Consider the following 19878-nt stretch of genomic DNA (forward strand, 5'->3'; position numbering starts at 1 on the left):
TCTCTTCCGATGCAAAGAGACGCTATATCCAGWCAGTCTGAAGCAATGCGGAGTGCAGTCGTCGCCGGGTGTTGTCCGCCTATGGCCCAGCATGCTCGAGACGAATGAGCGCGCGCATCCTGTAACAAGGGCGTCTCGCCGCTAAATTCTTCACCGCAAAAACGGATACCGGTCCACTTCAGCAATAAGCTTTTACTCCTTGGAGATACAGCAGATTTTGACTCGTCTCTACAGCTTGGAAACTCAACTCTCCGCCTGGTGGTGGGTTTTGATTGGCAGAGGGCGCCGCTTCGAATAACAATTCATGGAATGACTTTCGGTGTCAGATTGTTAACGGCAGCGCAGTGAAGATGCCGTAATGAGCTTGATGACAAGCTGTCACGAATCGCACGATGCTTTCGTCAGCTCGTCGACAACCTGTTCCTCGGCCTGGACTTTCCAACCCGAACGATCGCGGGAGCCTGATGAACGGGCTCCTGCATTCCATCGTGGGCCCGCGGGTCCGCCAGCCGCCGTCTGACTCCTGGGAAACTCACTCCTGTATCAAGTCCGCGTGTTGTAAGCGCCGACAGGCCCGGTTGGCGCGACCTCAAGAGCGAGGGGAAGCTCGACGTTACCTATCATTGATGACTTCCTCGCCTACGAGTCTATATCCAACTTATTCGATACAATGTTCCAGCTTTGCAATCCAGCTGAGCGGTCGCTCAACCACGGAGCGAAAGAAGCGCAGGATTGTTTGCGGACCTTGATGCTTCTATATCGCTCCGCTGCTTCGGGACGATGCAACAACTAGACGACCTCATGACAGTGGATGTCATCAATTACATACAAGTATACACCGTCTCTTTGCGCTGGTATTTCAGACCCAGAGCCCGCTCGAGCGCATCCAAGCGTGGTACGTCGGCAGCTAATTGACTCCCGCAAAAGTGCAATGAAGGCGGACCTTTGATCGTCAAGAACAACTTCCGATGCAAAGAGACCAGAACAGGACGCCGTATCTTCACAGAAGGCGTGCAAGGGCCGGTCAAATTGAAGATTGCCGCCCTACCTACTGCATCTGCTGCTCTCTTACAACGAACACCAACCAACGATCCGCAGCATGGCATCCTACAGCCCACGCTTCTTCTACGGCGGCAAGAAGTTTCGGTCTCTCGACGATATCGAAGACAGGGACATCCGCCTGAAGTTCAGCGACGCGATCAATGACGGTGCAGGCCCGGTGAAATTGAAGGTTGCCGCCCTATGTACCAAGGGCCAGTGAAAGTGAAGATTGCCGCCTCTCCTTGTGGTGAATCGACTACAACGCTTACGAACAGGTAGCTGTAAGCACAAAAAGCAGAAGCCTTATGGAGAGTCAAATATGGAGGATCGAATGTCTTATCAAATGATTTCTTCTCAATTGAAGTCATAAACGACCAGAGTCTGTTTTCCGTGATTTTGCTCTTTCAACAAAACCACGTTCTCATCGTCAAACCCGATCCAGCCTCGCGTCTGCGTTAACTCAGCGGCATCATCGGCGCAGTCTGACCTGATTTCTTCAGGGTCAATGTCTACTCTGTGTGTTTTGACAGCCTGCGTGTTKCGAGTCCTAGGCTTGATCTGCACGCTCAAGTCGCCACTTGCGAGCCGCTTTCGTGCGGCGGTAGATCCGAATCCTCCTTCCAGCTCCCAGACCCGAAGTTCGTCGCCCCTTCTGCTAACTGATACCGCCTTGCCCCGCTTGCCGACCGATGCTCCGCTCACCGCTGATGTGTGGCCCCACAGTCTGCTACCCGGGCTGATAGACAGGGCGTCTGCAGTGGAAGTGACCAGATACAAGGTCAGGGTGTTATCTGGATGTGATGCCAGTAAGTAAGGGTGTGCATATGATATCGATGTTGGCTTCGAGTGGATATGCTTCATCTCCAGTGCCAGTGGCGGACTGGTTGAGCTCGAGAAGGAGGGTGTTAGGTGTTGTACGATCGGCCGGCTGGAGAACGCTAGAGGCCGATAATGYTGATCGATAGCTGAGGTAACTCTGGATTTCAGCAGCAGACCGCTGGGAGAGAGGCTGACCTCTTGTATACCTACGGTCCAGCCTGAAAGATATGTAGGGAGTGCGTATGCAATCGACGTGAGTACCGCAGACGACGAGGCTCTCAAGGTCAGGCAAAGCGGCGGCCACACCGTATATGACCTGAGTGAGTGGAGCAGTCGGGGAGGATCCAAAATGTCTCTCGCTGGAACTTCGAAAGCATAAACCGAGAGCAGCCGAGTTGCGGTAATGGTCGCCACATATGGCCACGAGACGGCCACGGCAGAGATCACTCCATTTGATGAGCTTTCATGGGTGTATTGGTGTTCGAACTGTCCACGGTCTTGCAAGAGCTTGTAGACGCCAAAAGAGCCGTCTTCAAAGCCAACGACAATCTTTGCAGTGGTACTGTTAGCTGCCGAGTCGATGGAAAGTCCTGTTGGTGGTCGCGGCGTCCGCGAATATGGGAATGGAAGCTGCGCAATCATCTGGCGGCCGTTTTTCGCTGCGAACGCCCGCAGACCGTCTGTCTGATCTGCCGTAAAGACAATCCCATCGGTCATTCCGACCAGGACTGGAGGTATGGCGGCTTCTTTGGCAATGGGTATCTCATTCACTGCGCAAATACCTCGAGACCACTAGATCTGAGGTCAGCCATGGTCATTAGTGAGAATTGATGAATCATTGAATGCAGCCGGCCCACACAGCCTACAGCGTCTCTTCACATCGAACATCGTTCAGACCCAGAGAGTCCCCTGTGGCATCAGAGCGTGGTGCGTTGGCAGCGAAACGGTTCACGCGCGACGATTCACGCGCAACGATTCTCGCGCGACGATAGCGAGCGCCGAAGTCTTTCTTGCTGCCCACAGATCCGCTTTCGTCGTAATGAGGATTTGTTCGCTGCCAACACACCAGGGCCAGGATGCCCAAAAACCCCTGTGGGGCTATACGATGTCCGATGCAAACAAAGACGCGGTACCATGAGTTGGTCTCCGTAAGACACTTGTTCGCGGTTGCTGCACATTCCCACAGAACGACTCAAGATCGGCAATTGCAGCATGTTATCGATTTGTGCACCTACATTGTGTCGCAGCTTGTACTGCATCTTCCAATCAGYTCGACGACCCTTCTGAATCAGGTGYTCATCGTCTAGCCATCTCGAGGAATTCAACGTATAGTTCAGATTCTCATTAAAATCTCCGACATCTTTCAGTCTTGGGAGACGGCTAGCTCGAGGCCGTACGAAGCGACTGTAGTAAAGGCGTTTCCAGATTTGACTGTCATTTGCCAGCTTCCGGAATTTGTGAGAAATTCTGAAAGTTTAGTATGGAGAAAGGGACATAGATTGAAAGAAGCAAAGACGTACCGTTGGCAGATAACTAGCTGCGAGATGGAGAGGCGAGATAGCACCTTGACGAGGAGCTCATCACTCAGTCTGGACAGGCGATCAGGCGTCGTGGACTTGATGCGCTTACTGGAGCGATCGCAATCATCGTCACTTTCCTCATCAGCGTGCGACCTCTTCGCCATGATTCGAAGGGCGAACGGCGAAAGGCGAGAGTTGGTGGAGGGGAGGATCAAGGCTCGAGCAAGGTGAGGTGATATCGTGACTGCCCTCTGCGATCGAGATCGGAGGACGCCCATGCCGAGGCTCCGAAACCTTAAAAACGCGTCGACACGTCCCCCACTCCCAAGGCTCCAAGCTGCAACACTGCTCGAAACCAGAAGATTCCATCATGAATGGACGCGCGGTGGCGAGACTTGTTTGGACGATCTCGTGAATCGTCGCGATTCATTCCATCGAGAGCGCCAATTCACTGGCGTTGAATGCGCTGCCGCAATGGAGATGGAGATAGAGATGAAGACGCCACGGCCACAGCAATGCGACTCAAATCAACCAATTGATCTACACAACGCGCTCGCAACGTTGGGAAGGAAGACCGTATACATTGAGCATCTGGAAGCAGAGAATGCCTCTTTTCGCGCACAGCTGGGTGCAACTCCACGAAATCATGAAACTCCTGGACACGGCAACATGATCTTCCCCTCACCTGCACCATCGAGCCAAGACGGCAACATAATTCCCGCAGCTCAGCATGAGGCTCTCAAACTCCAACTTGCGGCATTACAGGCGAGTAATAGTGAACTGAAGCGACAGCACGAGCTCATTCTCAAGAAATACAAAGAATCCAAGGCACGCATCAAGCAATGGCAGGCCTACCTCAGAGAGAAAAAGGAGAAAGAAGGCAGAGGTCGAAACACCGAACTTGCTTCAACTCCTCCCCCGGCAGGCGTCTTTGGGCGAGGCACAGAGACGCCCTATACTGATACCGACGTGACGCCGCGGGCTTCCACAATTGCACACGAGCCAACTATGGCAACAGAGGACAACGAAGTCGGTCCGCCAGAAATGCCATCCAGTCCGCCACGGCTCGCCGCAGTACCAGAACGTCCCACAWCGCAATCAGAACTTCCGATACGCTCTCAGCCAGTAGAATCCATTACCTCGAGTCAAACCACTGTTGATGAACCGAACAATCAGACAGATGTGCCACTTCCTACACAGCCCGCTCCTAGCAGTGACTTTGAGCCCATTGTTGTCTCTAGCCGAAGCTTGAAGCGTAAGGTGGGCACCGTGGAAGGTCCAATGTCGCCTTCCCGACGCATCAAACAAGAGCCCAGCTCGCCGAGCGCGCCCAGCAACATTTCCTCGGGTGACTCACGACGTCCGCAAGATTTAAGAATAGATACCACATCATCGGACGATTGTCTTGACAACTTCGGCCCTGCGATGAGGACGCCGCGTCGGCCCAAGCGGGTGAGCGACTTGCGTCTCCGTGCCACGTCGGAGGAAGTATTCCGTCCTGTTCCACAGCTACAGAGAAGCGCATCGTCGCTCTCTGATGGCGACGCCGGTGCTTTGCTTGAGCAATCAGCTTTTCTTGTGCCAGTGACTGATTATGCTACGAGAGGAGACAATGGAAGCGTAGGCTCGCGACCTTCGAAGCGCCAGCATGTCGAAGCGCTTAAACCTATCAGTGGCAACGTTCCGAGGCAACAACGGACGCCGAAAGACGATTTGAAAGCGGGAGCAAAGATCAGAAGGACAGGCGCAAAGGATAAGATCTTGCTGGTTTCAGAAGATGGCGAAGATGGCTCTAGTCAACACGCAACACGCAATCTTCAGCAGCGTGTAACCTTGCCTGGATTGGCCATGGACGACCGACTTGACGARTTGCTTAATGGGCCATCTGTACTTCGGACTCCAGTCTTGCCAAATCCAATCGATATTGCGGCAGTCTCACCGAGAGACCAAACTCGACCTCGTTCTGCGCAACTGACAACTCCAGTAAGCGTGGCGAAACGCACATCCCCTGTGAAACCCACCACTAGTGTTGGGTGGACGCCTGTGCAAGCGAAGCTGCCCCAATTAGAGAGGCCTACCAATGCGTCCGCCCGAAACACTGGYCGTGGGAAGTCGCCACCTCCAGTGCGTCCAGAGGAAGAACCGCTTCGCATACGTCCAGTATCGACGCTTCGGCCTGAGGACTTCAAGATCAATCCCAAGTACATGGGGACTGATTTTGCATTCGCCGATACCATCCGTGGTAGAGATGCACGGCAGAATCTGCACGCATGTACCAGGGCGGATTGTTGTGGTGGCGCTCTCGAGAAGGTCATCAGAATGGGTGGCACTGCCATGTCAGGCCGAACTGACGCTCATGCATTGGAGGCTTTCATCGGCCCGGCATGGCAAGCACTGATGGGCGCGAAAAGGCCGGACGAGGCGAAGAAGCTGCTGCAACAGGCACATGCGTTCTGCTTTGCGAATGAGCATKGAAAGCATCGGCAGGCCTTTGAGCGACGTAGCACACCACCAGGGTATTGGAGGGCTGACTTTCCGACGACCCAAGAGCAGGCCATGGACAGGCAGACCGCCGAGAAAATGAAGAGGAAGGAAGTCGAAGACCGACATCGCGAAGCTATGCGTGAGGGGGGTAGATGGAAATTCAGGGATGAATAGCTCTGCACCCCGGCATGATGCAAGTATCTCGTGACAACCCACACAGGATCATGTCGAACAGTATTTTGAAGCAGATTATGTATATCAGTTGGGTATTCATAGCGGGTTGATCAAAGTACAACGGGCAGTTATCCAACCTCAAGCCGACCCAACGCAACGCTCTTCTTTATTCATCGTCAAAACACAAGTTACCTTACCCAGTCAAATCCAACCCTCCAACGCCAAGTCGATGTAATATTCCAGTACCGATACAGAAGCGCTTGACCAGGAACGTCTACCTGTGCGGCAACCATCTCTCCAAATCTTCCAGACGTGACTTCAAAGCCTTGCACTCCGTCTTTAGCGCCGAATTCTCCTTACCCAACGCACCAATGTGTTCGATGGCCCCGTTGAGAATCTCACACTTGCTCGGCTTTACTCCTTCTCCCACAGTCCCGCCCAACTTTGAAGCGCCAGCGGGAGGCTTAGATACCAGTGAAGGAACAGTCTGGCGAAGCTTGTCCAAGTGTGCATTTAAATTCTCGCGATAGCGTCTTTCAACTGTTTGTGCAGGGTCAGCAATTTGTTGTGCAGGCAAGAGCAAGACATCGACCCTGGGTAGTCTGAGCGACATGCTCTGACTGCCAAAGGGACCTTTGTCTCTCAAATAGCTTACCGGCTGTGTGCGGAATGCGTTGTCGCTTTCGGCCTCGAGGTTTGGCATCCTCGCTGGGAACATATTCATCGTCTTCGTCCTCGCTGGCAGAACGCTTTACGGGTGGTGATCCCGCAGTATAAGCACTCCTTCGCGGTCGTTGGTCCACGATGGCTGGAGCCGTGATCGCTCGGGTTAGATTCGGTCGTTCTTCCTTGCGAAGAGCTTCGTGGGGCTTGACGTGATATCGATGCGGACTCATGCCGCTATATGAGCTGTGAGGACTGTGTGCGGCGGAGGTCATTCGCTCGTGGCGGACTTGCAGGTTGAGGTGCTGGTTGATGGTACTCGTGTGTCGCAGGTTGTGGTAGCCGTCAAGTGCGTCGCTCGTGAGGCCAGCCGTGGACGGCGTGGCCATGTCCATATCCGAACCCCAGCTTGCCTCCGGGGCATAGTTGAGATGAGAGATCAGCTCGTTCGTGTCGTTGTGGTAGGATTCTTCGTAATCGGCTGCTTCAGGCTGAAACATCCTCAGGTCGGCATCCTGTATGCCGCCGTCGACGAGACCGGGACCTGCCTGCCAGTGATTCACGGGCATAGACATCTGGTGGAGGTATTGGCGGCGCCATGCATCGTTGATCACGGCTTCCGACATTTGATTCTCGGAATGCAGATTCCCCATGAAGGAGTGCAATCCAGCTGACAGAACGGCAGTCATTGAGATGGAGCAGAGTTCTCAAAATTGGCTTTTGCTGGGACCAGGTTGCTTGCACACGAGAGGGTTGAAGTACGGTCCAAGCTTCTCGTGAGTTGGGATGTTGTCGAAGCAGAGGAAGAAAAAGCGAAGATTCAGGAAATTATTCAAGATCTGGGGCATACCAAAGTCGAGCCTTAATATGAATGTTTGCAGAGGAGGACCCTTGAGTGAATGATTCTCGCAGCTCCAACCGAACCGGGATCCCGCAACAACGAAAACCCTACCGGCAACACCGATAGCCCAAAGGCTACACAGGGCGATATCAATCAGCCACAGTGCATCCAACCATATGGAAGCATGCTCGCCTATAGGAGCTTCACTCTCGGCAGGTAGCCACAGCGATGCCGACCCACTAGGAGCTCGACACACGACCCTGGTGCACAACAACGTGCAGCATGACCTGCAGCGCCATCCGGTGTGACGGGCCAGAACAGACCGCTAGTACAGAATCCTATCTCGCCGGAAGGTTTCTCCGTGCATTTGAGTCGTAATAAATCCCACGGCCATTCGCTAAGGTTATTGGTCGAAATGGTGTTTCAATCCAATCGAAATCTGATGCCATACGGAGGGTTGGCACGACTCRAATGAAAAGCCATCCAACCTTCTAATAACAACAATTCGGGTCTGGTTCTGACAAGTCTCAACCGCGTTGATCAATTGTCCGGCGGCTGGCAGCCGCAACACGTGGAAACGCCTACAACCAGTTTCGGGAGTAGTATTGTGCTGAATCCGCCCTGGCCCCAGGTGGCTGCGCCAGTCTAGAAGCATGGTCACTGGACGGAAGGATGCCTTAGTGAGAGGGTGCCCGCGCGCACTTCTCACCGAAGCATAATGGCGTTGTAATAAGCGAAAGGCCAAAGCATAAGTGCCTCGAGTGCATCTCTAGACTCTTTCTTCTTCTCGGTTCTCTCGGTTGGCGCATTTGGTCCGCCTTCCTCTTCCGTTCACGCGGGGTTCGTCCACGCGCAGCACACATTCCCAAACGGGCGTCGATCTTCATGTGGCTTGCCGCTTGCGGTCCAGATCCTTGGCATCAGTTCGGGTCCCACACCTCTCTGCAGCTGTGCGTGCCTCTACTTTGGAGCACAGTGAAGCAGAATACGCCTTCAGTCTGGAAGCAAGTACTGCCGATCTCCACGTGGCCACTAGGGTGATATGGCGCAAGCTTGGGTGACACTCAGGAAGATTTCTGTCTTGGCAGATAAAGCGCTCGCCGACATACGAAGGAAGAACTGATTCTCATGGAGTTTTCTGGGCCGAGACTGATCAGTGGTGAGTCATCTTCTCGTTCCATCCCACGACAGCAGCCTAGTGATGGGCCCGCCCCTTCTGTGTTATTGGCGATGAAATCTTGTAGGCGCCTGTCGTCGACCAATGGCCGATCTGCTGGGCGTTGCTGGTCCCCCCGCCATAGACGTGGCTATCGACCCTCGCCGACCATGGTTTAGCCTGCTCCCTGGCAATTAGCCTGGTTATAGACGTAGCGGTTGACCTTCGTTGACCCCTGGCCAACCTGCTGCGCGGTACTTGTCCTTGCACCATAGACGTGGCTGTCGATCTTCCAAGGCCCTCAGGTATATACAGCCTGCGTGCCTACYGCGCGAAGTATTCAGTCTAAGCATAGACGTGGCTTCAGCTTCCGTGAAACCCCAAAGTACGCGATCAGCCTGAATATAGACATAGCCATCGGTGCTCATTGATTCCCAGATATCCAAGATCTGTCTCTTGTGGCAGTATGGGCGTTCATGATGCTAACAGCGTCTCCAGGCTGTTCTCAGGATGCCCGAAGAGGACTACATGGAGAGCGGCTCGGAAAGGAAATCGTGCGACGTGTTGTAGGCGACGTTCATGGGGAGAGAGCTCATCTTGGAAGATGTGAGTCTATTCGGCTGAAAGGGCTTTGCACATGTGTAAACCTAGAGTCCCTTTAGCCGTGTAGACAACCACGATACCCGTGGTTTACTTCGATACCATCTCGCGGGGCATATATGCACGCCGAAATTGATCGCAACAAACAACAAGGCAAAGAGGATTCTGATCTTAGTTGATTGTGGTAGGTACTGTGACGAGAGCTCTCTTAGTGACCGCTGTTGATGCTCATTTCTTGGTCTTGTTCGATCAAGACATTGTACTTCTGTCCCAGGGTCTTGATAGAATCCAGCACCTTTGAAGGAACCTTTGCGGCAAAGCCTGTGATAATGTTGTACTCGTGTGTTATTGTGCCCTTCTGTGGACTGGGTCAGTAATGGAGAAAGTGGTGTATGAAACGCGTGCAAGAACTGACCGCGTCGATAATCGCCTTCTTTGCCTCTTCTAGAACATGCTCTGGAGTGCCGCTATCCATGTGATCAGCTTGTTGGTCTCTCGCGTCCAGCTCTCGCCTCAAAGCACTCACGGCGGGTACGAGATGATGACAGGCTGCTGGCTTTCAGATGCGGCGAAAGCGCAGACCGCCATGACTAGAAGGATCAGAGTGCTCAGGAAGAACTTCATTTTGTGTGACTGGTATGTTGTCTGCTTGGTGAGTCTGTGTGGATTCACAACGTCGGTTTGTTGTTAGGTGAAAGAAATTGAGGGGGAGCGGCGAGGTTCTATTGTCGTTCGAGGCAAGTACATGAATGCCTACTCGCGGGCGCTACGTCAGAACGGCTGTTCCCGCGGAAAGTCCCGGGCGTTCTCTGCTCGAAGGGGTCCGTCCAGTGCTTGTCACCTGAAAGCTCTCCATGTCCGGCCTCTCTTCCGCATTCATCGGCATTCATACTCATACTCAACAACATCAGCGGCGCCTGCTGTCAAGTCACTCAACACATCAACCGACCATCGACCCAGGATAGTGCGTACAGCCCGGCGCTGACGCGCTCAAGGAACTTCCCCCGCCCACCTGGCAGGTGCAGCCTTTCTCAAGCCGTGAGATTTCATCCACACCCGCGGCGTACCACGAAGATCCAAACTCGCGGTGCACTACGKAAACATCGCCGCTACTACCAGCAGAYCACGTAGAAGTGAGGTGGAAAGTCGTGTGATTGAAGAAGGGGAAAGCAAGATTGGCACGGTCAGAAAGAGCTTCGGAAAACTTGTGCTGCGCGCGGACGTTCGTGACAACGGCTGCTGAACATTTAGCTTAGCAACCAGTCACTACACTTGTTGCTCACTTTGCCCTCTTGAGGGACTGATTCAAGCGAATTCGTGTACTTCTGGTCTCGTGGTGCTTCGAGCGCGTGCACGAAAAGAACCTCACCTCAACCTCACTCTCGACTGCTGTGCATCTGCTGTCTCACAGAGTCTCCTACTCCTCTTCCACTAGATAGCTTACTCTTGTGTCCCTGTCTCTCTGCGTGTGTGCCTCGTGTCTTCCATCTCGCCGAGAGACCCTCTTCTGGCTGCGATGGCTGCTGCTGAAGTGGCCGCCGATTTCGAGGAGTCGCTGAAAGACTTGCAAATCAACAATCGCTATGAGATTAGCAATCTCACCATTATTGCAAAGGAAAACACGGAGCACGCGCAGGCCATCTCGCGAGCTCTAGAAAACCATATCAAGACGGTGAGTGAGCCGTGGGATCTGACCATCATCATCACGTGACGCTGAAGAATGTATCAAATACTGACTCGACTATGCATAGACATCGCCGAACCGCAAGCTGCCAGCACTATTCGTACTGGACAGCATAGTGAAGAATGTCGGCACACCATACACGGTCTATCTGGGCCGCAGCCTCTTCAGCACGTTCATGGACGCCTACACACTGGTTGACAGCAACACCAGACGGAACATGGAGGGTATGCTGAAGACCTGGAAGGAGCGAGTTCCCGGATCTATCGATCCCCGGCCCGTATTTCCCGTTGAGACCGTGCGACCAATTGAGACCGCCTTGTTGAAGGCGAAGACAGCTGCGATTCAGCATCAGAGGCATGCGCAGCCGCAGGGCGCTTTTCGCGGAACTGCCACTCCGCCACAGCACAATGGCCAATTTGCGYCTCCACCAAATCAATTTGCTCAGCAGCCATTCCCAGTGCCTGGGCATCAGCAGGTACGATGCTATCTGCCATTGCCTTTCTATCTCAGGCCCCAAGCTGACACGCCCCATAGCCAACGCCACTGCAACATCACAATCCATACGGCCCTCCTCCACAGCCTTCCTTCCACGAAATCGCTGCCGTCAAACGTGAAATTGAGCTTTTGATCCAGTCTTTCCAGCATCAGAGTGGCCAGAATCCACACGATGCTCGCTTACGGCAACAACTTGTGGCACTCAATGCGCTGCATGAMTTCCTCACCAATAAGACTGTGAGTATGAACGACTTCCATGGCATCAAAGCTCAGGTATCAAGCATGTCTGCCGCCGTGCCTCCACCACAGCAACATACTCCCCAGCCTCCAATGCCCGTTCCGTCGTGGCAAGCTCCGACGCAGTACCCACAGCATTTCCAACCGCCGCAACCCACGTATCCAACTCCCCAAACGTTCACACCACAGCCATTCGCGCCTCCCGCACATGTCCCGAACCCGCTGGATGGTCTTCAAGCTTTGCTGGCAAACGCGCAGAAGCCGAGCACACCGCAGCTACGAACTGCCATGCCTGCTTTCCGTGATGCGAGTCACACCCAGCTGAATGCAATACAAGATCATGCCGCAGCTCCCAATGTAAACGGCGCCGCGGATCTAATTTCATCTTTGACGAAAGCTGGCCTCATAAATTTGGGGCAGAACTCCACTCCGCTGCCCCTGAGTGTGCCTCCGCCTTCCATGGCCGCTCCAATTGACCCGACAGCTTCCCTGCTGAAGTCTCTTCAAAGCGTCATGCCACCCCAGTCTCATTCGGGGACGCCCTCACATGCACACAGTTTGTCGACGTCTTCGGCTGTCCACGTTTCTATCTCGGCCGCATCTCTCAAGACCTTCAGACCTGAACTTATACACGCCATCTACGATGGTCGGCCAAATCAGTGCAGCACATGTGGTCGACGTTTCCTTGCTACGGACGAGGGCAGGGAGAAGAAAAGCCGCCATCTGGACTGGCATTTCCGGACGAATCAGCGCATCGCAGATCCCAACTTGAACCGCGGTCACCACCGCAACTGGTACCTGGACGAGATGGACTGGATCGTGCACACTGACATCGATCCATCTACTACAACCGTCACAACCGGTGATGCCGAGGCGGCAGCGGTGAAGGCAAAGAAAGGGCCGCAAGATCAGGCCGTGCGTGCGCCTGCCGGCATGACCAAGAATACGTGCAACATTTGCTTCGAGGAGATGAAGAGCAGTTATTCGGAAGATCTCCAAGACTGGATCTTTGCAAATGCAACTGTACACCTTGGTAAAATTGTGCACGCGACGTGTTTGGGGGAGATGACGAAGTCTCAGAACACCCTCGGTGGAGGAGGCTCTCTCGCGGCGACATTGTCAGGCCTAGTTAGCAGAGAACGTAGTGCCACTCCAGACTCGTTGAAGCGAAAGGCCGAGTATTCATTGAACGGTGGTGCTACGCGATTGAGAACGGAATGATGTGCCAGGCGTATCGGCATGGCTGCATGGGACGGATGGAGACATCGAAGATTGCCGGCTCTTCGAGTTGTGAATCAACGACCACGCCGCGAGCGGATGGCTACACCGACCAACATGAGCCGTTTCATGGAGAGTTGTGTGTTCTACCGATCACTCCCTTATACTCGCTTTGCGGTTGTTGCAGAGAGTGCGACATCTTTGATGACTGAAGATAGGGCGGCAACCTTCAAAGTCATCAGACCTTGATGGTGCATTTGTGTATTGCTTTGGCGAGCATGGCGCCGGGGTTTTCGGGACTTGGATCACTGTATATATCCTGTCTACGTAGCTACCTAAAGCTACGAAATTCTCGAAAGCGAATCTAAGTATATTGATTGCGAAATGTTCATGGGGTCATCAGTTCGAGACTCTGTCCAGCTCATTCTTCGCTACTCGGGGAGTCGGGGTCAGGGGGTCTGCATTGAGATGTGTGCGTCGTTCTCGTGCTGCTGCTACTAGATGAGACTTGCGTGGATGACGCAGATGTCGCTGTAGATGAGCGAGACGTGGTTGGAATCATTACCGAAGAGGCTACGCTCGTGTTCGAAGGAGAGCTTGATATTCTTCGAGYACTGCCAACGATAGACCCGACCCACGCATCCCAGTTTGTAATGCCGTTCTTGCAACTTGTTGAGAAGATGTATATTGCCTAGTTGGCTGCAGCAGTAGTGGATCCACGAGCGATGCTGATGGACACATCGCCATTCTTACCATTGAAGGGTATGATTCCAAGATGCATGCGGCTACCGCCTGAGGGTATGTTCGTCCAAGTAGCGGTGGTATTCGAGCCTTTTCTAGCATCAGTCTTGTACAAATTGATCCAATATGACAACAGCGCTCGGCAGCCATCTTGGGGCATATTCTCGGCATAGTTGTAAGGAGCTTCCCCAGGCGAGATGGCTCCACAATCAGCGGCGCGCTGTAGGCCGACTGCCATCATGTAAGATCTGCTGCCAACTGCACTGATATATGCACTGTCTCCAGATGTTCCCGTAGCATGCGGTCCATTCCGCCAAGCTTCCAAAGAGAAGAGTAGAAACGCAGCTTGAACGCTGTCTTGCGACCTATTTCGAGGCCAGCGGCTTGCCATTGTATTGCATGTATGCATCTTTTGACCTATACTGCTTCAGATAGTTGATCATTTCAGCCTGCGGTCATGCTCCATTCATTGCCAGCGTAATTGGAACTGTGCCACGCGAGAGAAAGCATCAATCTACTTCTCATGTTCATCTCGGCTACACTGGCTGAGAACAAGGCTAACCCGTGCAACTCTAGATGTCGCATGCCCCTCTGAGGAATCGAGATGCTGCATGTCAATTTGACATACCTGAAGAGAGTTTGAAATTCAACGATTTTTGCTGCTTGGAATTCGGGCATCAGCAGCTTGATGGGCCACGTCTAGTTATGCGCTGCCCTCAGTAGTGTCAAGACGGCGCATGGAGCCCCTTGATCATCTTTTCCACTCCGAAATGTCCACAACGATTTGGCTCTGGCCTGAATGGACCTCGGAAGACAGACGAAACATGGACCGACACCGCAACGCCAGTGTGTTCGCCCTTACCGGTGTTGGGACATGCCAGAATTAGGTACTCGGAGTAGTGTGATTGATTTCGTCGAACGGCACGTGCAGCCAGCACGCGCGAAGCCGATCGAAGGGACCGATGAGACTGATGAGTCCGCAGCTCCCGAACACTGCACCCTGAAAAGCGGCGGAGACTTTGACAGCGTGGATTGACTGGCCGAGGGGCGCACCCGCATTTCGCATAAGTTGGTGTTTATAAGGTTGCGGGTCAGGCACCCGAACGACTTGCAGCATTTCCGTGGTAGGTATGAGACTGAGAGAGTTGGATGGCCAACGCCGTCGTTGCGTCTCGCGACAGCCATGTGTGGTTCTCCAGCAACGTCGATGGACGTCCATGTTGCGATTACTGACTCGGCTTGCTTTCGCGCCTCCGTCGTCCTGCTCCGCTCTTTTCACGCTTGTCCTCACGCTAAAAAGCGATCCACGATTCGGAGAGCCGAGTTGCTGGGGACATGGTGAACACTGAACAGCACCCTTCCACGAACTCGGGGTTACTGTTGGCACGGGCGGAGTCGAAGATGTCGCATTTAGTTGTGCCGTCCGTGTGATGGCACTTCCACAATCAAATCCAGAGCACAAGCACCCCAAATGCCTCTCCGCGTGCTATTCTTGACATTTATTGTTGGGCGAGCGGACAGCGGCATGATGAAACGCTCCAACAGGGATCCTTTACCGCCCAGCATGTACAATTGCCGCGAGAAAGCGAGCTGCTGTGGTCCGTGGGGGGCTTTGCGGACGAGGGTTGCCTTCCAACCTTCTATTACATACAACAACAATAAACACATACATGTTGGCTCGTCTTTTGGGTCCGAAAACCTCTCTGTGTGGCTTATACCCCACTCCACACTCTCCCAACCAGCCGACTTCGCGCCTGTGACGAACCTCGATCCTTCGTCCGTTGACATTCTGCTTGGGAGGAGAACCTACCTTGTTTATCCATTTGTTGGCAACCTGCATTCGTGCAGATTTTTCCTCTGCTTTGCGCAAGTCCGCACATCTTCGATACATCCTTCCCGCGAGAGCAGCCGACAATCTGGCTAGCCGGTATGTGCAAAAGTCACACAGTCCAAATTGAAACACCCATCGGCTGTCTGCGCACGAGATGTGCATGCACATGCGCCGTACAGCATGGGGTCGTATTGTCTAGTCCAGCCCAGTTCTGACAGAAAGTCCTCCAGAACATGTCTTTCTACCGTCCTCCGCAATCCCCTCGAGACGAGCCCTTCATCCCGAATTCGTTCTCACCGCCCCAGAGGAACCCCAATCCCAACAGATGGAGCGCCAGCATGGCCGGCATGGGAGACGTGAGGGGAGCCTTGCAGAGGCGGTTCACAACGAACACGGTTCCTACGCTTTCCCCAATTGGACAGCAGCGCATCAAAGCTGCGGGCGATGGAGCAATGGTGAGTTATCTCGCTTTTATGCATGAAAGAGCGGCCCAGGCAGGCAGACGACGATAGGGGATCTCTCAGCGAATGATGCATTGGTATACACTGCATGCACGAAGTTGTGCATAGGACAAAGTTTCCAACTTTGGTATGCTGGACCCTGTGGCAGCACAAGGTACCATACCATCCCATCTCGATGGAAGTTGCGAAGCTGCTAGACAACACTTGATGGAAGAGGAGGGACATGTTGCATACGTTGATTCGAATGGGTGCTATAACGGTCGATACATGGGCTAACGGTGCCATACAGCCAAGTGCGCACAACAGGATTACTCCGGTAAGCATTGCCTCCGACTCGTGTGCCAGCTTTCCAACAGGACGTTTTGCCGAAGGCTTGACCTGTCCCTGATTTCGTCGTCTTGAGGCTGCATGTTGTGGCCGATCCGTAACACAGGAGACGTCAGCACACACCATTTCGCACCGTACTGAGATTCCCACCACCAGGATTGAGCTAACATACTCCTAGTCAGAACGCGCAGCTCGCCACTACGAACAGTTGCTCCAAGCACAGCGTAAAATCCAGGAGGAGCTCGAGAAAGTCGACGTCAATACCCGTCGGGAGGTCGACGAGAACATACGCCATGAGCAGTCCGTCACCCAGCTGTTTGCTCAGAGCGAACCCACAACTCCACCCGAGTACAGTGCATTTCCCTCTGCATTCTCACGGCCCAACCGCTACTCGGCGACKAGCTTGACTTCRCCGTCATCTATCAGCACGCGACCAAATCGTGCCAGCACTCAGCTCACTTCACCGTCAATCGGATATGCTCGCACTTACAACCACAACGGCAACACAAACCTTCCATCTCACTCGGTTCCTGGCTCTCGTCGCCAGTCTGACGGAGAAGACGACGACGACGATTTCATTTACGGATACGACGACAGTGTTCGCCGTGCAATTGCAAAGTGAGTTATCCCTCATCTTTGTTGCCAGTGCAGCGATTTGTTTTGAGCGTTTCGTGAAACCACATGCCTCACTCTCGCTCGGTCATGAGTCTCTTCCATACACTATCACATGCTCGCTCCATTCACACTCGCTGGTGTCTGCTTCACAATACCAATACACATCCTCACTTTCCCCCTTTGCCACAATTTCAACAATACGAAAAAACTTGCTCATTCAGGCCTGCCTCAATGCAAAATACACCCCTTCATTCGGCCAACTCAATCCACTAACACTCAACACCTTCAGTCCAAACCGCAATTCCATGCCAATCACCTCTTACGATCGCAAGCGCAACACTGCCGACCTGTCACTCGCCCAAGCGAACGTTGCCGGCTTCGTTTTCGACGACAAGGAGAAGTCTCCACATCAATCCAAGTCAAACAAGACATCTCCTCCTGATATGAAGACCTATCTTCAAGTTCAGCACACCGCGGACGGCTTTCCAAAACTGATTCGCCGCGAGGAAAACGGCGATCTGTCGCTTTCCGCGGTGTCCGCAGCTCTGGATCTCGCATCCCCAGCCTCCGACTCGCAGTCCACGCAGTTAGCCGACCGCGCTTCGGCAAGCCGTCACCGCATCTCTCTTCCGCCAAGTGCATTGGGTGGCAGCTACAACATTGCACCGCTGAACGGCATCCTGGCCAACGCCAACGAGAACAGATCAAACAACCGTCGCTCAATGGAGGTCAAATTCTCCGCTGAGACCAAACGCCCGGCACTGCTGGCCACACCGCCCCGTGGCCTTGCAAACGGATCTTCCATGTCGTCGTACTCTACCAACGATCTCCCRACGATGAAGAGCATCAACGGCGACGAACAGCACGTCAACGGTGTTGTGTCCCTGCGTTCGCCCCCTTCCCAAGCCGCTACCATTACTTCCGGCCACACTTCTCCTGAGCAGAACTCTGGTCATCTCACCCGCTTCAACACCAATCCTCAGAGCCAGGATATTTGCCCATCTGCTCTCCAAGCCAGCGCAGCTCCATTTGGCCCCAGCATGCACGACCAGACTCAGGTTCCGGGTTTCACAAGCCCCCACATCTCTCCGTATRCTCAGCAACCCGCCTACTATGGCGGCTATGGCGTGCAGATGATGACCAACGGTTTCAGTAACTTGAGCATGTCGCCTCCAAGTAGCTTCGGCAACGTCAACGCCGCTGCTCCCAACGGCTTCACGCCCCCGGCTCAAGGTCAATGGCCTGCGCCAATGACTGCTGCTTACCAACCATCTTCCTTCAACCCATACACGACTTTCCCAACTGCGATGGGTCCTATGCAAGGTCCTGGCCGGTTCGACCACATGCGTGCGAACCCCAATGTGCGTCGCCAGCAAGCTGAAGAGGCGCAGGCCAAATACCAKWYYWTYYKKAWTGATMMRSYSRYCRSCGAGATCTACACTCTGTGCAAGGATCAGCATGGTTGCCGCTTCTTGCAGAGGAAGCTCGAGGAGCGCGATGAGGCGACAACCCAAATCATCTTCGAGGAAGTCCACACGCACATGGTCGAGCTCATGGTCGATCCTTTCGGCAACTACCTTTGCCAAAAGCTTTTGGAAAGTACCAACGACGAGCAGCGCACCGCTTTGATCAAGAACGCGACGCCCGCCATGACCAAGATCGCCCTCAATCAACACGGCACTCGTGCTTTGCAGAAGATGATTGAGTTTGTTTCTACGCCCGAGCAAACCGCTCTCATCATTGAAGCCCTCCGCAACGACGTCGTCGTGCTCATCCAGGATCTGAATGGAAACCACGTCATTCAGAAGTGCCTCAACCACTTGTCCTCTCACGACGCCATCTTCATCTTCGAGGCCGTCGGTGCAAACTGCGTGACGGTGGGTACCCATCGTCACGGCTGCTGTGTCCTCCAACGCTGCATCGATCATGCCGATGGCTTGCAGAAGGGCAAGATGGTCGACCACGTCATTCGTAACGCCTACTCCCTTGTGCAGGATCCATTCGGCAACTACGTTGTGCAGTACATCCTCGACCTGGCCGAGCCAAGCTTCACGGATCCGCTCTGCAGATCCTTTGCCGGGCAGATTTTGACTCTGTCTCGCCAGAAWTTCAGCTCCAATGTCATTGAGAAGTGCATCCGGTGTGCCACTGGCCAGACCCGCCGTGATCTGGTCTCCGAAGTCATGCATCCGCAGAATATCGACAAGCTTCTCCGCGATGGTTTCGCCAACTACGTCGTGCAGACTGCCATGGAGTATTCGGATGACGACCTCAAGGCCATCCTCGTCGAGAACGTCCGCATGGTCCTTCCGGCCGTTCGCAACACCCCTCACGGTCGTCGCATTCAGACCAAGATCTCAGACTACGACAATCGCCTCATCGCTCCTTCAGCGCTGGACATGGCCCCTCCACAGGCGAATGGCCACCGCGCGAACCGTCAAGGAATGGTTGGTGCTCCACCGAACTGGTCCGCCGCCTCCACCACGGTCGACGGCTACGCATCTCCAGCTTTGAATGGTGGCGACTACGGTACTGCGGTGTCCTCTGGAGGTCCAAATGGTGCCAATGTCGATGGGATCAACGGATTCTCCAACGCCTTCACATCTCCGGAGCTCATCCCGTCTCCGGCTGCACATCGGAGCAACTTTGGCATGTTCAACGGCAACCACACCAGCAACGGCCAGAACTACCAGGCTGTGGCAGGTGGCGAGGAGTTTCAGTCGAACGGCACAAGCTACCACAGCTTTGGAAGTGCTGCTGCTGCCGACAACCAGCAGTACAGCCACTTCTAAGCATGACCTCACGACCTTCAACAACTGTATCAAGTATCGCGACATCGTCTCCGCAATGTGAGTCACGGCTGTGAGTAGAGGGCGACTCCCCGTCTGCTAGGAACTGGCCCATTCATGGAAACGACCTTGTCGCATTTCACGACATCAACGGCATGCACTTCAAATTTACTCTGGCATGA

At 53.8% G+C, this 19878-nt stretch overlaps 7 protein-coding genes; 3 read left to right on the plus strand and 4 right to left on the minus strand.

The window, feature by feature from the left end:
* Positions 1-1395: 1395 nt before the first annotated feature.
* Positions 1396-3544, minus strand: RCC_05887 (uncharacterized protein; the record flags this gene model as incomplete). XM_023771151.1 has 3 exons in its annotated part: positions 1396-2652; positions 3096-3327; positions 3381-3544. 3 exons carry the CDS (start codon positions 3542-3544, stop codon positions 1396-1398), a joined length of 1653 nt encoding a protein of 550 aa, XP_023626919.1.
* Positions 3545-4049: 505 nt separating this feature from the next.
* RCC_05888 (uncharacterized protein) lies at positions 4050-6038 on the plus strand (the record flags this gene model as incomplete). The annotated part of the gene is made up of 1 exon (XM_023771152.1): positions 4050-6038. The coding sequence occupies one exon, from the start codon at positions 4050-4052 to the stop codon at positions 6036-6038; it is 1989 nt and encodes a 662-aa protein (XP_023626920.1).
* Positions 6039-6312: 274 nt separating this feature from the next.
* On the minus strand, positions 6313-7327 carry RCC_05889 (uncharacterized protein; the record flags this gene model as incomplete). XM_023771153.1 has 2 exons in its annotated part: positions 6313-6578; positions 6694-7327. 2 exons carry the CDS (start codon positions 7325-7327, stop codon positions 6313-6315), a joined length of 900 nt encoding a protein of 299 aa, XP_023626921.1.
* A 2179-nt stretch (positions 7328-9506) lies between these two features.
* RCC_05890 (related to serine proteinase inhibitor IA-2) lies at positions 9507-9922 on the minus strand (the record flags this gene model as incomplete). XM_023771154.1 has 3 exons in its annotated part: positions 9507-9656; positions 9714-9765; positions 9825-9922. The coding sequence occupies 3 exons, from the start codon at positions 9920-9922 to the stop codon at positions 9507-9509; spliced, it is 300 nt and encodes a 99-aa protein (XP_023626922.1).
* An 892-nt stretch (positions 9923-10814) lies between these two features.
* RCC_05891 (related to mRNA cleavage factor complex component Pcf11) lies at positions 10815-12935 on the plus strand (the record flags this gene model as incomplete). XM_023771155.1 has 3 exons in its annotated part: positions 10815-10970; positions 11050-11457; positions 11517-12935. 3 exons carry the CDS (start codon positions 10815-10817, stop codon positions 12933-12935), a joined length of 1983 nt encoding a protein of 660 aa, XP_023626923.1.
* A 688-nt stretch (positions 12936-13623) lies between these two features.
* Positions 13624-14064, minus strand: RCC_05892 (uncharacterized protein; the record flags this gene model as incomplete). Its single annotated transcript, XM_023771156.1, has 1 exon — positions 13624-14064. The coding sequence occupies one exon, from the start codon at positions 14062-14064 to the stop codon at positions 13624-13626; it is 441 nt and encodes a 146-aa protein (XP_023626924.1).
* Positions 14065-15737: 1673 nt separating this feature from the next.
* On the plus strand, positions 15738-19699 carry RCC_05893 (related to protein PUF4; the record flags this gene model as incomplete). XM_023771157.1 has 4 exons in its annotated part: positions 15738-15959; positions 16255-16281; positions 16471-16910; positions 17197-19699. The coding sequence occupies 4 exons, from the start codon at positions 15738-15740 to the stop codon at positions 19697-19699; spliced, it is 3192 nt and encodes a 1063-aa protein (XP_023626925.1).
* Between the last annotated feature and the right edge of the window lie 179 nt (positions 19700-19878).

The sequence above is a fragment of the Ramularia collo-cygni genome (assembly GCF_900074925.1).
Source record: "Ramularia collo-cygni strain URUG2 genome assembly, contig: RCC_scaffold08, whole genome shotgun sequence".
In the NCBI taxonomy this organism is placed as follows: domain Eukaryota; kingdom Fungi; phylum Ascomycota; class Dothideomycetes; order Mycosphaerellales; family Mycosphaerellaceae; genus Ramularia; species Ramularia collo-cygni.